Raw genomic sequence first — 19871 nt, 5'->3', positions numbered from 1 at the left:
ATACTGCTCTCAATCAGCTGGACCAGACCACAATGATAATCTATGGGTAGTAGAATTAGATGACTTGATTACTTGGCTGCAGAGTCAGACTATCTGCCATATCTCTAGTGTTTTGCTGGGATATTATAGAGAGAGTGAAGGGTAATGATTGGGCTGATAGGGACAAACTGGTTTATTACAGTTAGTTTCCAATGATAACTTTAACATGTGTTACATTACACTCTCGGTATTGAGCATTTATATCATATATTCTAAAATGTGTTACATTACACTCTTGGTATTGGGCATTTACAGTTGAAGTCGTAAGTTTACATACACTTAGTTTGGAGTCATTAAAACTCGTTTTTCAACCACTCCATACATTTCTTGTTAACAAACTATAGTWTTGGCACGTCAATTAAGACATCTACTTTGTGCATGACAGAAGTAATTTTCCAACAATTGTTTACAGACAGATTATTTAACTTATAATTCACTCTATCACAATTCCAGTGGGTCAGAAGTTTACATACACAAAGTTGACTGTGCCTTTAAACAGCTTGGAAAATTCCATATAATTATGTCATGGCTTTAGAAGCTTCTGATAGGCTAATTGACATAATTTGTGTCAATTGGAGGTGTACCTGTGGATGTATTTCAAGGCCTACCTTCAAACGCAGTGCCTCTTTGCTTGACATAATGGCGAAATTCCCAAAAAATCAGCCAAGACCTCAGAAAAATATTGTAGACCTCCACAAGTCTGGTTCATCCTTGGAGCAATTTCCAAATGCCTGAAGGTACCACGTTCATCTGTACAAACAATAGTACGCAAGTATAACACCATGGGACCACACAGCCGTCATACTGCTCATGAAGGAGACGTGTTCTGTCTCCTAGAGATGAACGTACTTTGGTGCGAAAGGTGCAAATCAATCCAGAACAACAGCAAAGGATCTTGTGAAGATGCTGGAGGAAACAGGTACAAAAGTATCATTATCCACAGTAAAACGAGTCCTATATCGACATAACCTGAAAGGCCGCTCAGCAAGGAAGAAGCCACTGCTCCAAAACCACCATTAAAAAGCCAGACCATGGTTTGCAACAGTATGGGGACAAAGATCGTACTTTTTGGAGAAATGTCCTCTGGTCTGATGAAACAAAAATAGAACTGTTTGGCCATATTGACCATCATTATGTTTGGAGGAAATAGGTGAGGCTTGCAAGCTGAAGAACACCATCCCAACTGTGAAGCACGGGGGTGGCGGCATCATGTTGTGGGTGTTTTGCTGCAGGAGGGACTGGTGCACTTCACAAAATAGATGGCATCATGAGGGAGGAAAATTATGTGGATATATTGAAGAAACATCTCAAGACATCAGTCAGGAAGTTAAAGCTTCATCGCAAATGGGTCTTCCAAATGGTCAATGACCCCAAGCATACTTCCAAAGTTGTTGAAAAATGTCTTAAGGGCAAGAAAGTCAAGGTATTGGAGTGGCCATCACAAAGCCCTGACCTCAATCCATAGAATTTTGTTGGCAGAACTGAAAAAGCATGTGCAAGCAAGGAGGCCTACAAACCTGTGTTATCTGTGTTAACTAACCTCCAGACAAGCTTCAAAGCCATACAACTCTCCTTCCGTGGCTCCAACTGCTCTTACATACAAGTAAAACTAAATGCATGCTTTTCAACCGATCGCTGCCCGCACCCGCCCGCCTGTCCATCATCACTACTCTAGAAGGTTCTGATTAGAAATATGTGGACAATTACAAATACCTAGTGTCTGTTAGACTGTAAACTCTCCTTCCAGACTCACATTAAGCATCTCCAATCCAAAATGAAATCTAGAATCGGCTTCCTATTTCGCAACAAAGCATCCTTCATCATGCTGCTAAATATTACCTCGTAAAATTGACTATCCTACCGATCCTTGACTCGGCGATGTCATTTACAAAATAGCCTCCAACACTCTACTCAGCAAATTGGATGCAGTCTATCACAGTGCCATCCGTTTTGTCACCAAAGCCCTCTATATTACCCACCACTGCGACCTGTATGCTCTCGTTGGCTGGCCCTCGCTTCATATTCGTCGCCAAACCCACTGGCTCCAGGTCATCTATAAGTCTTTGCTATGTAAAGCCCCGCCTTATCTCAGCTCACTGGTCACCAAAGCAGCACCCACCCGTAGCACACGCTGAAGCAGGTATATTTCACTGGTCACCCCCAAAGCCGACTCGTCCTTTGGCTGCCTTTCCTTCCAGTTCTCTGATGCCAATTACTGGAACGAATTGCAAGAATCACTGAAGCTGGAGACTTAAATCTCCCTCGCGAACTTTAAGCATCAGCTGTCAGAGCAGCTCACAGATCATTGCACCTGTACATAGCCCCATCTGTAAATAACCCATCCAACTACCTCATCCCCATATTATTTTTTTGCTCATTTGCACCCCAGTATCTCTACTTGCACTTTCATCTTCTGCACATCTATCATTCCAGTGTTGAATTGCTAAATTGTAATTACTTCGCCACTATGGCCTATTTATTGCCTTACCTCCATTATCTTACCTCATTTGCACACACTGTATATAGATTTTTTTCTATTGTGTTATTGACTGTACGTTTGTTTATTCCATGTGTAACTCTGTGTTGTTGTTTGTGGCGCACTGCTTTGCTTTATCTTGGCCAGGTCGCAGTTGTAAATGAGAACTTGTTCTCAACTGGCCTACCTGGTTAAATGTAAGCTTCTGACCCACTGGGAATGTGATGAAAGAAATAAATAAATAATAAATAATTCTCTCTGCTATTATTCTGACATTTCACATTCTTAAAATAAAGTGGTGATTCTAACTGACCTAAGACAGGGAATTTTTACTTAAATGTCAGGAATTGTGAAAAACTGAGTTTATATGTATTTGGCTAAGGTGTATGTAAAGTTCTTCCGACTTCAACTGTATATCATATCTCTGCACTGGCTGTATAGTACTTGTGCCTTCAACACTAATATTATTCAACTCTAATACTATTCAATACTTTGAAAAGAGAGTACAGGGTAGATTCATTACTGACTGAGTGCATATCATTAATTTTATTAATGAAACATCACTTTGAGATACTTAGACATTTTTCTCCAAACAAACATTGTAAACAAACATTTTAAAAATATGTTGTTTCTCACGCCACAATACATAAGCTCATACACACACGCTTGCATACATGTACACCCACATAGTTATAWAGAATATAAATAATACATGCTGAAATATAGATGCTGTAAATATGTCAAGGGGAGGCTACCAACTCAGTCCTCTCAGTCCTTTATTGAGCGTTATAAGTCACTATGCGTAGTCCTCTGCTAGTGAGTCCAGGTAGTTTGTGTCTGCATAGAGCAGGAATCCAGAGAACAGGCTGTCAGACCACCCTGCGTCTGCAAACAGGCCATTCTGGTCCTTGAAGAAGATCTCCAGCCACACCTCGTCTTCTGGGTTCAGGAACATCACAAGCGACCCAGAGGCCACGTCATGGTTCCCTGTGTTGGCATCAAATGTCTTGATGCGGTACTGCCCGTTCTGCACCAGCCCGATGGCCAGATGTTTGTTAGCCAGTGTGATGTCATAGGAGAAGTAGTAGATGCCRGGGTAGGCYCAGATGAARTTGCCCGTCTCTGGGTTGTAGTGGCCGCCCTCATTGAAGAGGACCTTGTTGAACTTGATAGGTTCCTTCTCAGCAGGGTAACTGCTGGTGATTCCCACAGAGAAGGCTGCTTTAGGCACCAGGCTGCCACACCTGCAGATGCCTGCCGTACCCAGTGGTCCACGCTGGCCCTTGTCCCCTTTCTTCCCAAGGGGCCCCGGTGGCCCTGGTCGGCCCCCGTCCCCGCATTCTCCATCAGGACCTCTCTTCCCCCCTGGACCCCGGACACCCCGTTCGCCARGTTTACCGGTTGGGCCAAGTTTCCCCTTTACCCCTGAAACAGAGAGATACAGTTGGCGATCAGACTGACTGTAATTCTAGCTGTGTATTGCCTTTGACACATTCTATAACAGTTATGGGTATCACTTTAGACCATCATTGATGACCTATTTGTAATATGAGTAAGATGATTCCCTGTGCATGTTCAACCATACTATTAGTGAATAGGCTCAGTGCCTCACATCCATCCTCGGTTATTATGTCACCCTTGGAATCCGGCCACAATCAACAGTATGTTTGGCAGTGATTCACTGACTGGTGTACAGTGTGGTGAGATCTGTGATTGTATCAAACCAAACCATCACACAATACATTTTCTTGGAGCTAGGAAAGAATGGACAGGATGCATGTGTGTGCATGTACTGAATGTCTGCAAAAATGAGTGTTATTCTGATGTGTGTGTCTGAGAATGCGTCTATGTGGATTTGAGCCTGACATTTACGGCTCATTGATATAGTATGTTTGCATCTGATACTAATGCAGGATTTATCTTAAAGCCAGAATGCTAATTATACCGTGACAATCTGGGGTCTCTATTTTTTTCAAGGTACTTCCTGTTTGTGCATGTGCTTTATTTTTTATGGGCCTAATAGTAAAGACATGTATTTTAAGGGTAAACGTGTTTTACCTTTTAATATGACATAAACACAACCAGTCATGATGTTTTCATCTGATTGTCAATTCACTTCAAAAAGTAGGATACCTGCGTGTCCAAACAGTGCACTGTGCACCCGCCATTTGATGAAGGGAAAGAAACATCTGTTACATTTTAAAGTTTAGTAATTCAGCTGATGCTCTTATCCAGTGGTGTAAAGTACTTAAGTAAAAATACTTTAAAGTACTACTTAAGTCGTTTTTGGGGTATCTGTACATTTGGCAACTTTTACTTTTACTTCACTACATTCCTAAAGAAAATAATGTACTTTTTACTCCATACATTTTCCCTGYCACCCAAAAGTACTCGTTACATTTTGAAAGGAAAATGGTCCAATTCACACAGTTATCAAGAGAACATCCCTGGTCATCCCTACTGCCTCTGACCTGGTGGACTCACCAAACACCAATGTTTCCTTTGGAAATTATGTCTGAATGTTGGAGTGTGCCCCTGGCTATCAGTCAATAAAAAAACAAGAACATTGTGCCATCTGGTTTGCTTAATATAAGACATTTGAAACAATTGATACTTTTACTTTTGATACTTAGGTACATTTTTATCAATTCCATTTACTTTTGATACATACATACAGTTGAAGTCGGAAATTTACATACACCTTAGCCAAATACATTTAAAATCAGTTTTTCACAATTCCTGACATTTAATCCTAGTAAAAATTCCCTGTCTTTGGTCAGTTAGGATCACCACTTTATTTTAAGAATGTGAAATGTCAGAATAATAGTGGAGAGAATGATTTATTTAAGCTTTTATGTCTTTCACCACATTCCCAGTGGATCAGAAGTTTACATACACTCAATTAGTATTTGGTAGCATTGACTTTAAATTGTTTACCTTGGGTCAAACGTTTCAGGTAGCCTTCCACAAGCTTCCCACAATAAGTTGGGTGAATTTTGGTCCATTCCTCCTGACAAAATTGTAATTATTCGCTCCTATGGCCTATTTATTGCCTACCTCCTCATGCCTTTTGCACACAATGTATATAGACTCATTTTTTCCCCTACTGTGTTATTGACTTGTTTATTGTTTACTCCATGTGTAACTCTGTGTTGTTGTCTGTTCACACTGCTATGCTTTATCTTGGCCAGGTCGCAGTTGTAAATGAGAACTTGTTCTCAACTAGCCTACCTGGTTTAATAAAGGTTAAATAAAAAAATTAAAAAAATAAACAGAGCTTGTGTAACTGAGTCAGGTTGTAGGCCTCCTTGCTCGCACACGCTTTTTCAGTTCTGCCCACAAATTTTTCATAGCATCGAGGTCAGGACTTTGTGATGGCCACTCCAATACCTTGACTTTGTCCTTACGACATTTTGCCACAACTTTGGAAGTATGCTTGGGGTCATTGTCCATTTGGAAGACCCATTTGCGACCAAGCTTTAACTTCCTGACTGATGTCTTGAGATGATGCTTCAGTATATCCACAATAATTTCCTCCCTCATGATGCCATCTATTTTGTGAAGTGCACCAGTCCCTCCTGCAGCAAAGCACCCCACAACATGATGCTGCCACCCGTGCTTCACGGTTGGAATGGTGTTCTTCGGCTTGCAAGCCTCCCCCTTTTTCCTCCAAACATAACGATGGTCATTATGGCCAAACAGTTCTATTTTTGTTTCATCAGACCAGAGGACATTTCTCCAAAAAGTACGATCTTTGTCCCCATGTGCAGTTGCAAACCGTAGTCTGTCTTTTTAATGGCGGGTTTTGGAGCAGTGGCTTCTTCCTTGAAGAGCAGCCTTTCAGGTTATGTGATATAGGACTCGTTTTACTGTGGATATAGATACGTTTGTACCTGTTTCCTCCAGCATCTTCACAAGATCCTTTGCTGTTGTTCTGGGATTGATTTGCACCTTTCGCACCAAAGTACGTTCATCTCTAGGAGACAGAACACGTCTCCTTCCTGAGCAATATGACGGCTGTGTGGTCCCATGGTGTTTATACTTGCGTACTATTGTTTGTACAGATGAACGTGGTACCTTCAGGCATTTGGAAATTGCTCCCAAGGATGAACCAGACTTGTGGAGGTCTACAATTTTTTTTCTGAGGTCTTGGCTGATTTCTTTTGATGTTCCCATGATGTCAAGCCAAGAGGTACTGCGTTTGAAGGTAGGCCTTGAAATACAWCCACAGGTACTCCTCCGATTGACTCAAATTATGTCACTTAACCTATCAGAAGCTACTAAAGCCATGACATCATTTTATGGAATTTTCCAAGCTGTTTAAAGGCACAGTCAACTTTGTGTATGTACATTTCTGACCCACTGGAATTGTGATACAGTGAATTAAAAGTGAAATAATCTGTCTGATAACAATTGTTGGAAAACGACTTGTGTCATGCACAAAGTAGATGTCCTAACCGATGTGCCAAAACTATAGTTTGTTAACAAGAAATTTGTGGAGTGGTTGAAAAACGAGTTTAATGACTCCAACCTAAGTGTATGTAAACTTCCGACTTCCAACTGTATATTTAAAACCAAATACTTTTAGACTTTTACTCAAGTAGTATTTTACTGGTTGACTTTCACTTTTACTTTAGTCATTTTCTATTAAGTTATCTTTACTTTTACACAAGTATAACAATTGAGTACTTTTCCCACCATTGCTCTTATCCAGAGCMACTTACTGTTAATGTATTCATCTTAAGATAGCTAGGTGGGACAACCACGTATCGCAGGCATAGCAAGTAAACTATTCCTCAATAAAGTACAGTAGCGATCAGCAAATTCAGCTATCAGCAAAAAGTGTAATGACATTCGGCAACTGTCATTAGGCCTAAACTCTTGTAGGCTGAATTAATTGATTCTTCTTGCTAACAAATGAACCTTTTTTTTAATAAAGAAATTGTCTGTTCCGAGCTCATTGGCTCATTGGCGTGGGAAACTGTGAGGGCAAGGTTGAAACAATGTTGCAAGTTCGCTAGGGGGCTGGACCCAGCCCAGCTAGCACTTCTGTTTCCTTGGAAGTTGTAGGAACGTAATGCTTTTGGTTTCCCATTGGTTCTGGGAACGAAGCCATAAGTTTCCTGACTGGTCAAATTAAAAGTTTTGTAAATGTTCTGAGAACTGAAGTGAACATTTTTCCTGTTCTGGGAATGTTTATTTTTAGGTTGCAGAGAGGTTCTGAGAACATTTTACTATGGTTCCCTGAAAGTTGTTGGAATAATGTTCTGAGAGCATGTTTCAATAACACTGCTAACTTAGTTTGGGTTAACTTTTATGACCTCCAAGCATAGATAGGAAACATAACATTTGATTTGCTTAGGCAATAATCAATCAAACACATTTCTTTTTTATTGTGGCACAGAGTCAGTGAGATTCAAACCTATGATCTTCTGTTCGCTATCAAAGTCCACTGTGCCACCAAGATGGAGCTAGCATGCCATGGTTTTTAACTCATATCGCTATTCATTTTAGTCTATTCAAAAAGAACCCATTTCAAAGGAAACAAGGACTCATTAAGATCAGGTGTGGCCAATTAGTGGGCGCGGCCAACACACCTGAACACACTTAAGAAGACAGAGGATAGAGAGAGTTTTATTGATGCTGAGAACGGAATGTATATGGTTTTAAATAACATTCTTAAAAAGTTCTCTGAACGCTACTAAAGTGTTCCTTTGCTTTTTGTGAATAGTTTTCTTAACGTTCTCTGAACAATTTGAGAATATGACTTTAAATAGAACTATGAGGAAACCTGTAGGAAACGTTATGCTGAAGTACTGAAATTCCCACAGAAGAACGTTGTTTCTTAACGTTCTCGGAAGAGCTCAGCAACTATACTGCACCATTCCCGGAGAGTTGTGGTAAGGTTGTATAAAACATAACCATAGGACAACCACGCTCTCACCAAGCTCTAGGAAACATATGGTTCTCAGAAGGTCAGGTTCTAGCTGGGAGTTGATAATGTGTCAAGTTGCTAGCGTGCTGGACCTAGTCAATACAATYTTGCAAGTTTGCTAGAAAACTCAAGACAGACAGAGAGAGAAACAGAGAGATGAATGCAATTGAAATAACCTGAACCAACTGTAACTGATTTAAAGGATGACACGGAAGTTGGGGGTGTTCGTTTAATTTAGAAGAAGCTTTTATTTTCATATTTACCACTGTAGCAGTCCAAAATTTGATTTGAAACAAATAGGAGAATGGTTAGAGACCCCATCAAATTTGACTTTTGTTGCATTTAGGGGAGCTCATGTCTCAAGTACTTGACTTAAAGCCATGAAGTACTTGGACGACACTAACAGAGGCAGTGATTTAACTTTGTTTCAGCTTCTATGGCAGCGCTGACCCATATAAAGTCTTGGACTGAATCACTCCAAAGCAGGAGAACCAGGCGTCTAAACAGTGGGGAAAATATAAAAACACCCCAAATAAAAGGAGACTGCCTGGGAAGCTGAGACACATAGAAATCTTGGATTTAAACCACACCTCACACACAAGTTTTGATTTAAACCACACATAACTTTATCTGTCTGGTTCATGGTCTGCCTGGTGAAATATGGCTGTGTAAGACATACAATACATTCGGAAAGTATTTAAATATCACATTTGCATAAGTATTCAGACCCTTTCCTCAGTATTTTGGAGAAGCACCTTTGGCAGCGATTACAGCCTTGAGTATRGGCACACCTGTATTTTTGGAGTTTCTCACATTCTTCTCTGCATATCCTCTCAAGCTCTGTCAGTTTAGATGGGGAGCGTTGCTGCACAGCTATTTTCAGGTCTCTCCAGAGATGTTCGATCGGGTTCAAGTGCGGGCTCTGGTTGGGCCGCTCAAGGACATTCAGAGACTTGTCCCGAAGCCACACCTGCGTTGTCTTGACTGTGTACTTAGGGTCGTTGTCCTGCTGGAAAGTGAACCTTCGCCCCAGTCTGAGGTCCTGAGCGCTCTGGAGCAGGTTTTCATCAAGGATCTCTCTGTACTTTGCTCCGCTCTGTACTAGTCTCCCAGTCCCTGCCGCTGAAAAACATCCCAACTGCATGATGCTGCCACCACCATGCTTCACGGTAGGGATGGTGCCAGGTTTCCTCCAGACGTACCGCTTGGCATTCAGGCCAAAGAGTTCAATCTTGGTTTCATCAGACCAGAGAACATGTTTAACATGTTCTGAGAGTCTTTAGATGCCTTTTGGCAAACTCCAAGCGGGCTGTCATGATCCTTTTACTGAGGAATGGCTTCCGTCTGGCCACTCTACCATAAAGGCCTGATTGGTGGAGTGCTTCAGAGATGGTTGTCCTTCTGGAAGGTTCTCCCATCTCCACAGAGGAACTCTGGAGCTCTATCAGAGTGACCATTGGGTTCTTGGTCACCTCCCTGACCAAGGCCCTTCTCCCCCGAATGTTCAGTTTGGCCGGGCGGCCAGTTCTAGGAAGAGCCTTGGTAGTTCCAAACTTCTTCCATTTAAGAATGATGGAGGCCACTGTGTTCTTGGGGACCTTCAATGCTGCAGAAATTTTTTGGTACCCTTCCCCAGATCTGTGCCTCGACACAATCCTGTCTCGGAGCTCTACGGACAATTCCTTCAACCCCATAGCTTGGTTTTGGCTCTGACATGCACTGTCAACTGTGGGACCTCATATAGACAGGTGTGTGCCTTTCCAAATCATGTCCAATCAATTGAATTCATCACAGGTGGACTCCAATCAATGTTGTGATGATACTGCCAAATCTGGCCATGTATTGTATTACATGTTGATAGAGCTAATGTAGACAATACATAAATATACAGTATGAGTCAATATGTGAACTGTGTGGATGTTTTATGGAGTTATACAAGGCCAGTACTGTACCTGCTTCACCCTTCTCTCCTTTCTCTCCCTTCCTGCCATCTCTTCCGTCTCTTCCTGGGATTCCCATATTCCCATTTTCCCCTGGAGGCCCGTTTGGGCCAGGTTTACCTGGTCTCCCTGGCAACCCCAGAACACTGCAGATCAGACGAGGCGGAGCTCCTTTCGCCTTGGCCTCTAGCGGCTGACCAATCACACACTGGCAAAGAAAAGCCACAGCCACAAACAGCCACATCCTCACCTCTGTAGAGGGAGAGAGAGAGAGAGAGATAGAGAGAGAGAAGGTATGTAATACACAACCTCAAACATCCACATTCACAAACAGATGACATGCTCTGATAATGGTAGTGTGCATATTAATCTAACAAATCTGAGAACTTTCTTCTAAGTTCTAAATTGAGAAACAGCCCAGTTTAGATTGCAGTTATTAGATACGAACAGAAATGAAGACAAAACAGTTTCCTGGCGGGAGAGGAGCTAGTTCTAGTGTCAGCTAGCCAGACAGACTCAGATCCAATTGTAGGGACTAGATATAGGCATTAGTCACAGCACTATAAAACACAGCAGATTCCCCTGTAAAACAACACATGCCTTAAACAGAGCGACAAACACTGAAAGATTAATCAAGATTACACACCTCAACACTTCTGCTGAACTACAGCCACAGGGCCAGATGTGGGTCCTAATGAACAGTGCTGAGTTTTGGACTCTTTCTCTCTCTTTCACACAATCTCTCTCTCTCTTTCTCTTCTCTGTTGTCAGCCCCCCAGTTACAGGTCATGTTTTAGCGGATGCAGTGAGAGAAGCCTTGCCTGGTTCCAAGCCAATACTTTAGTTATGACAACAGCCAAAACAACTTTGTCAGAGCAACCCAATCGGGAAATAACCTTCTAGACACACACAGAAACACAGCCATGTTATCTGCTCTTGGATCCACTAAACACTGGCAGTATGCAATAGCAATAATGTTGTTAAAAGAGTGGGTGATTGCGCTAAGCAGCAATGAGATCAGTGATGATTTAGAAAGAGAGAGAAAGAGATGGAACTTAGTTCTGTAAGGACTGGGGTGTAATGGGCTGTATGGAAGGGACATAAGAGACCACATCATGGACGCCTCTTTCCCTCTGGCACCCATACTGTATCTGGATACTATTTGGTAAAATGTAATAAGTCATAAGGCCTAAATCATACAAATTAAGTTAGACTTAGTTACACACCAAAGGCAAGCATAATTGACTAGGGTTGTTAGATATGCTTAATAACATTAATTATATTCCATGATAATAATACTGTAAAGAATATGCAAAAAACATGTACAGTGGGGCAAAAAAGTATTTAGTCAGCCACCAATTGTGCAAGTTCTCCCACTTAAAAAGATGAGAGAGGCCTGTAATTTCCATCATAGGTACACTTCAACTATGACAGATAAAATGAGGAAAAAAAATCCAGAAAATCACAATTGTAGGACTTTAATGAATTTATTTGCAAATTATGGTGGAAAATAAGTATTTGGTCACCTACAAACAAGCAAGATTTCTGGCTCTCACAGACCTGTAACTTCTTCTTTAAGAGGCCCTCTGCTCCCACTCGTTACCGTATTAATGGCACCTGTTTGAACTTGTTATCAGATAAAAAGACACTGTCCACAACCTCAAACAGTCACACTCCAAACTCCACTATTGCCAAGACCAAAGAGCTGTCAAAGGACACCAGAAACAAAATTGTAGAGTTGCATCCAAAGAAACACCATAACCTACTTGTAAGCATGGGGTGGAAACATCATGCTTGGGGCTGTTTTTCTGCACAAGGACCAGGACGACTGATCCGTGTAAAGAAAGAATGAATGGGCCATGTATCGTGAAATTTTGAGTGAAAACCCTTCCATCAGCGAAGGCATTGAAGTTGAAACCGTGGCTGCGTCTTTCAGCATGACAATTGACCCAAACACACGCGCCGCGGCAACGAAGGAGTGCTTCGTAAGAAGCATTTCAAGGTCCTGGAGTGCCTAGCCAGTCTCCAGATCTCAACCCCATAGAAAATCTTTGGAAGAGTTGAAAGTCCGTGTTGCCCAGCAAACAGCCCCAAAACATCACTGCTCTAGAGGAGATCTGCATGGAGGAATGGCCAAAATACCAGCAACAGTGTGTGAAAACTTGTGAAGACTTACAGAAAACGTTTGACCTTCTGTCATTGCCAACAAAGGGTATATAACAAAGTTTTGAGAAACTTTTGTTATTGACCAAATACTTATTTCTCACCATAATTTGCAATAAAATTCATAAAATCCTACCAATTGATTTCCTCTGATTTGTTTCCCCTCATTTTGTCTGTCATAGTTGAAGTGTACCTATGATGAAAATTACAGGCCTCTCTCATCTTTTTAAGTGGGAGAACTTGCACAATTGGTGGCTGATTAAATACTTTTTCCCCACTGTATAGCGGTAATTGTAAGCAGCTGTGGGAAAACGTATTTTGAGTTTACTCCAGCTTCAGCACTTATAATATAGTTAATATATCAGTAATGTAACAGAAACCTGAACCATAGATTCAGACAGGTACAGATGTTTTTGAGATCTGGATAATGTTCAAGCCTGTAATTCTGCTGTTGTTTTTTGTTTGTGTCTGCTGTTTGTGTATGTGTGGGCATCTGGGCGTGAGCATGTTAGGTCTGTGTCTCTGTCTGTGTTTGTACATCTGCTCCACGTCAGTGTGTTTCTGAAAATAGTGCGTTTTTTGGGGGGGATATGTGTATTCTAATGTGTGTTTTGGTCGTAAATATGGTTTACTTCCCATTACACATTGGGTTTCCATGGCTTCTAGTAAAGAAGATGTCAGCTAAGTTTGTTGTCAGATATTAGAGATACAGGATGAACACCATATAATTAGGACTTAGAATACTAGAATGGACATGAACATTCTTATGATGGTACAATAGGTCAACCATTTTGGTAACYGAGTTAGTAAACCAGTGGTCAGCTAGTGAAGTTATTGTGTAAAACATAATCTGCACAGTATGTTTGTTAGCTAGCTAGCCAGCCAGTCAGGGTTGGGTAGGTTCCTTTCTAAATGTAATCCCTAGTTACTAGTTACCTGTCCAATATTGTCATCAGTGGCCAATTGTAAGTTTTGGATAACGTAATCGAATTACGTTCAATTACTTTTGGATTACTTTCCCCTTAAGAGGCATTAGAAGAAGACAAAAAGGATCCATCAAATGCATGTGGTGTGTCATCATAGTGGTCTCTGACTTGTGGTTAGATTCGCTCAGGTGGAAGAAACTTAAACTTGCACCTTTTTCCAATGCTGATTTGAACGTCATTGAGTAAACAGAAAGGTGTCATCATGTATTTCTTTTCTCGCAAACATCCTTTCTGAATTTAAAAATAATCCAAGAAGTAATCATTTAGTTTTTCAAAAGTATCTGTAGCCTAATCTGATTACAATAGTTTTGCTAGTAATGTAACTGTGCATTCAGAAAGTATTCAGACCRCTTTCCTTTTTCCACATTTTGTTACGTTACAGCCTTATTCTAAAATTGATTAAATAAATGTTTTTCCTCATTAACTTCACTAGGGTAGGGGGCAGCATTCAGAATTTTGGATGAAAAGCATGCCCAAATTAAACTTCCTGCTACTCAGGCCCAGAAGCTAGGATATGCATATAATTCGTAGATTTGGATAGAAAACACTCTAAAGTTTCCAAAACTGTTAAAATAGTGTCTGTGAGTATAACAGAACTGATATGGCAGGCAAAAACCCGAGGAAAATCCAACCAGGAAGTACTATTATTTTGAAAGGATGTTTTTCCATTGAAAGCCTATCCACCGTACAAAGACTTAGGACCCAGTTCGCGAGCTCTGTGGCTTCCTCTACATGTGGCCAGTCTTTAGGCATTGTTTCAGGCTTTTACTCTGAAAAATGAGGGAGATACAGCACTTTCAATCAGTAACCAGCCTGATCAGGAATGCGCCTTTCTTGTTTCTCTTTTTCTATTGACGAAGCTTTTGTCCGGTTGAAAAATTATTGATTATTTATGACAAAAACAACCAGAGGATTGATTTTAAACATCGTTTGGCATGTTTCTACTAACTATTATTGTACTTTTTAAAAACCTTTCGTCTGGACTTAATGCACGCGCCTTGAGCATTCGGATTACTGGACAAAACGCGCAAACAAAAAGGAGGTTTTTGGTCATAAAGAGGGACATTATCGAACAAAACAAACATTTATTGTCTAACATGGAGACCTGGGAGTGCCACCAGATGAAGATCATCAAAGGTAAGTGATTAATTTTAATGCTATTTCTGACTTTTGTGACATCTCTCCTTGGTAGGAAAATGGCTGTATGTTTTTCTGTGGCTAGGCGCAGACCTAACATAATCGCAAAGTGTGCTTTCGCCGTAAAGCCTTTTTGAAATCTGACATTAAGGAGCAGTTTATCTTTATTCGTATGTTTAACACTTGTATCGTTTATCAATGTTTATGATGAGTATTTCTGTAATTTGATGTGGATCTCTGCATTTTCACCGGATGTTTGTTTGAGACCATGCATTTCTGAACATAATGCGCCAATGTAAACTGAGATTTTTGGATATAAATATGAACTTTATCGAACAAAACATACATGTATTGTGTAACATGAAGTCCTATGAGTGCCATCTGATGAAGATCATCAAAGGTTAGTGATTCATTTTATCTCTCTTTCTGCTTTTTGTGACTACTCTCTTTGGCTGGAAAAATGGCTGTATGGTTTTCTGTGACTAGGTGCTGACCTAACATAATCGCATGGTGTGCTTACGCAGTAAAGCCTTTTTGAAATCGGACACTGTGGTTGGATTTACATGAAGTTTATCTTTAAAATGGTGTATAATACTTGTATGTTTGAGGAATTTTAATGATGGGATTTCTGTTGTTTTGAATTTGGCGCCCTGCAATTTCACTGGCTGTTGTCGAGGTGGGACGCTAACGTACCAGAGAGGTTTTAATCTACACACAATACCCCATAATGACAAAGCAAAAACAGAAATACCTTATTGACATAAATATTCAGACCCTTTGCTAAGAGTCTTAAAAATTGAGTGCAGGTGCATCCTATTTCCATTGATCATCCTTGAGAGGTTTCTACAACTTGATTGGAGTCCACCTGTGGCAAATTCAATTGATTGGACATGATTTGGAAAGGCCTGTTTATATAAGGTCGTACAGTTGACAGTGCATGTCAGAGCAAAAACCAAGCCATGAGGTTGAAGGAATTGTCCGTAGAGCTCTGAGACATGATTGTGTCGAGGCACAGACCTGGGGAAGGGTACCAAAACATTTCTGCAGCATTGAAGGTCCCCAAGAACACAGTGGCCTCCATCATTCTTAAATGGAAGAAGTTTGAAACCACCAAGACTCTTCCTAAATCTGGCCGCCCGGCCAAACTGAGCAATCAGGGAGGTGACCAAGAACCCGATGGTTACTCTGACAGAGCTCCAGAGTTCCTCTGTGGAGATGGGAGAACCTTCCAGAAGGACAACCATCTCTGCAGCACTCCACCAATCAGGCCTTTTTGGTAGAGTGGCCAGATGGAAGCCACTCCTCAGTAAAAGGCACATAACAGCCCGTTTGGAATTTGCCAAAAGGCACCTAAAGGACTCTCAGAATATGAAAAAACAAGATTCTCTGGTCTGTTGAAACCAAGATTGAACTCTTTGGCCTGAATGCCAAGTGTCACGTCTGAATGAAACCCGGCACCATCCCTACGGTGAAGCATGGTGGTGGCAGCATCATGCTGTGGGGATGTTTTTCAGCGGCAGGGACTGGGAGACTTGTCAAGATAGAGAGAGATGTGAACGGAAGAAAGTACAGAGAGATCCTTGATGAAAACCTGCTCCAGATCTCAGACTGGGGCGAAGGTTCACCTTCCAACAGGACAACAACCCTAAGCACACAGCCAAGACAATGCAGGAGTGGCTTCGGACAAGTCTCCGAATGTCCCTGAGTGGCCCAGCCAGAGCCCGGACTGAAATATAAATATAAAAACATAAAAACCTTTTTTTGCTTTTGTTATTATGGGGTATTGTGTATAGATTGATGAGGGGGGGAAAACAATTTAATCCTTTTTAGAATAAGGCTGTAACGTAACAAAATGTGGAAAAAGTCAAGGGGTCTGAATATTTTGCGAATGTACTGTACATGTAAGCCTAATTAGTTAGGCTACTCTCCAACCCTGTAGCTAGTTTTAGTGGGATGATCCAATATTTTTTCAAATTTACTGCCAATATGCCAGCATTCCATAAAAACTATGCAGTCAACACAGCCAGACACTTGCTGAAATCAGTTGATGATAGGACAGGCAAGTTGTAAATTAAAAAAGTACTAATATTGTATCATATTTTAACACACAGTTTTCCAAGAAAACAAACATTGAGACATTTATTGTCTGTTTGCATATATTTTAGTCACACCTTGATCTGTTACACCTGTATTTGTGCTTGTCTCCACCCCCCACCTGGTGTCTTCCATCTCCTCTCATTATCCCTTGTGTATTTATGCCTGCGTTTTCTGTTTGTCTGTTGCCAGTTCGTCTTGTCCCGTCAAGTTCTACCAGCGTGTTCCCGTGTTTCCTGTGCTCTAGTTTTTGTTTTTCTTAGTCTTCCCAGTTCTGACCTTTCTGCCTGTCCTGACCCTGATCCTGCCCGCCAACCTGTACCTGCCTGACTGATTTGGATTACGACCCTTTGCCTGTCTTGACTTACTTTTTACCTGCCCCTTGAACTATAAAAAACTCCTGAACTACAATAGTACGAGTCTCAGAGTTTATCTGCCTCCTGTGTCTGCATCTGGGGCTTAGTCTGAGCCTTGATCATTTTAGAGGCTGTTATACAGACAATTGGTATAAAGTCTGTGTAAACTCTATTTATAATTGTATGATAATATTTTAGGTTGACAATAGTTAGGCTATATTACACAATTTCTGATATATCACCTGCCTTACTTTCCTGCATAAGTAAATGCAGGAAATGCATCACCTATGCCTCTACTGCCATTCATTCCAATTAGACTGGTATGGATTTCTCCCTGACCACAATGGCTGCCATTTTCATATCATTCTGGAACTTTGAGGGTTAATGACATAGCTGCTCCTGTAATTTAATAGGAACTCTATAATGAACACTCCACCCTGAAGATGGAAGACTTAGAACCTCATGATCAGGGCAATCATAACCCAAAGAACATAATATAAATAATCTGTGTGAAACAGATAAAGCTTTATTCTCACACATGCCAATGCTTTATAGTTCAACATACGCACATACGCGCATGCACACGCACACACACACACACACACACACACACACACACACTAGTGATGTGCATCCTGGGGGTCCTGGGGCCTCATTTATCAATATTACAGAGAAACTATTCCAAAATACTTTGTACAAACGGAATATAGAACATTCATACGCATAGAAAAAGTGTGATTTATCAAACAATCCTTCGAGCGTCATACACACACGGTAGAAGATCACCAATGATAAATACCAATTGTTCTCAACCTCAGTGCTCGTACAAGGCCTTGGCTAGGGAAGGGTTAGCTAAAAGGGTTACGGTTTGGGTTAGGGGAAGGGTTAGCTAACATGCTAAGTAGATGCACAGTAGCTAAAAAGTAGTAAGTAGTTGAAAAGTTGCTAATTAGCTTAAATGCTAAAGTTGTCCGTGATGAGATTCAAACTCGCAATATTTGGGTAACCATCAGTCTTATGTAACCATGCCAAACATAACATATCATACTAATTTGAATGTCCAGGATTTACATTTACTATGTTACGTCTAGTCTATGAGACCAGGCTGGAAATGTATCACGTCTCAAATCTTCCAACAGAGGAAGACAGACATCTCTCATTCAATTTCCCATTATCTCAGTCTTTTATAGTATTTGAACAATGGTTTCACTTTCACACATGCCTCTAATTGAACTAATGACTGTATTTTATATGGATTATTATTGTAACAAATGCCCTGATGTGGTCTAATTATATGATATAGCCTGTCATGTTGCACGAATTGACAATTGGAAATCAAAAAATTGAACTCTCACAAAATTCACCATATTTCAACATACAATATACATTATTTTCCCCATTCTCTATTCTACCCTTGACAAACAGGTTCCCTTATTCCACCACACTGGGCATGTGCGTATGCATGGACATGGCTGTGCATACAATTTATGCACACTCTCAAGCAAACGTTCATATTGATAAATCTCATACTTTGCGTGGAAAATGATCCCATGCATGGTTTACACACAGATCTTGTGCCGTTTTATATATTAGTTTTTTCATACAGGTAGACCTACCTCTATTGACTGATGTAGACATACTACTATTATAAATGTTTTCTAACCTATTACATTTTTCAATCAAATCAAATGTTATTGGTCACATACCACATGGTTAGCAGATGTTAATGCGAGTTTAAGCGGAAATGCTTGTGATCTAACAATTTCACAACAACTACCCTGGCAGTATACAGCAGCCAAGGTGTAAAAATGAATGAAGGGAGTAAATATGGAGGTTTACTATGAAGGTGAGTAAATATGTTTTTAAGTGTAATTTTTTACATTTATACCAATTATTCCATGCACTTTGTATGGTGTTTACGCGTGTGGATCCAGCAGTCATGCAAGTTTAGCAGATAACATTGATTGACCCGGCCTACAGTAGGACTCTCCATATCACGCAAGTGTCAAGGATGTGTAGGCTACGCTCGCCAAATAGGCTACACAGCAATTGCTAAATGCTTTTGGGAACTTCGGCAGAAAAAGTTAACGTAGATCCAGCGAGGCAAAAAAGACAACGTCGGAGTTTAATTCAATAACAGAAAAGCTGCGAAATGGAGAGTTGAAAATAAATAGAACGGAGGTCCAAAACAGTAGCCTAATGTTTGGGAAAGATTTGGTGAAGTGGTAAAAGAGGATGATAGCACACTATGTTATGTGTGATGATTGTAAGGCGCTATACACATTTGACACTCACACGATTGGGACTTCAAAATGACCAGCCAAGGAAAATGTAGGCTACTGGTTCAGATGGGTTATATGGAATACAAGCCTGAAATCTGGACACTGACTGTAGGTCTATAACTTCTCACATAGCATAATTTAATATGAACTCATGCACAATTAAGCATTTCTTAGAGTAAAATGATACACCAAATGTACATTTTGACTGGGGAACAGGAGGGGAGAAATTAGATTTCTTTCTTTTAGCATCTTGAGAGAATGAATGCACAGTTAGGGACCATCTCTAAAGGTGCTATCTTTATCAAATCACATTTTTTGATTTCCAATGTCAATTCGTGCAACATGACAGGCTATATCATATAATTAGACCACATCAGGGCATTTGTTACAATAATAATCCATATAAAATACAGTCATTAGTTCAATTAGAGGCATGTGTGAAAGTGAAACCATTGTTCAAATA

At 40.6% G+C, this 19871-nt stretch overlaps 1 protein-coding gene across 1 annotated transcript in view; it reads right to left on the bottom strand.

Moving 5' to 3' along the window:
* Positions 1–3019: 3019 nt before the first annotated feature.
* Positions 3020–19871, bottom strand: part of LOC111971972 (complement C1q tumor necrosis factor-related protein 7-like) — a 20289-nt gene continuing 3437 nt past the window's right edge. The window contains exons 2-3 of the mRNA XM_023998768.1: positions 10403–10642; positions 3020–3940 (exon numbers count right to left, since the gene is read on the bottom strand). Coding sequence (XP_023854536.1) covers positions 3312–3940; positions 10403–10642 — 869 coding nt within the window. The 3' untranslated portion in view covers positions 3020–3311. The remainder of the gene's footprint in view (positions 3941–10402; positions 10643–19871) is intronic.

Source organism: Salvelinus sp. IW2-2015, linkage group LG13, assembly GCF_002910315.2.
Source record: "Salvelinus sp. IW2-2015 linkage group LG13, ASM291031v2, whole genome shotgun sequence".
Lineage (NCBI taxonomy): Eukaryota > Metazoa > Chordata > Actinopteri > Salmoniformes > Salmonidae > Salvelinus > Salvelinus sp. IW2-2015.
Note: the sequence above shows the minus strand (reverse complement) of the source record. Positions and strands in the feature narration are given on the sequence as shown.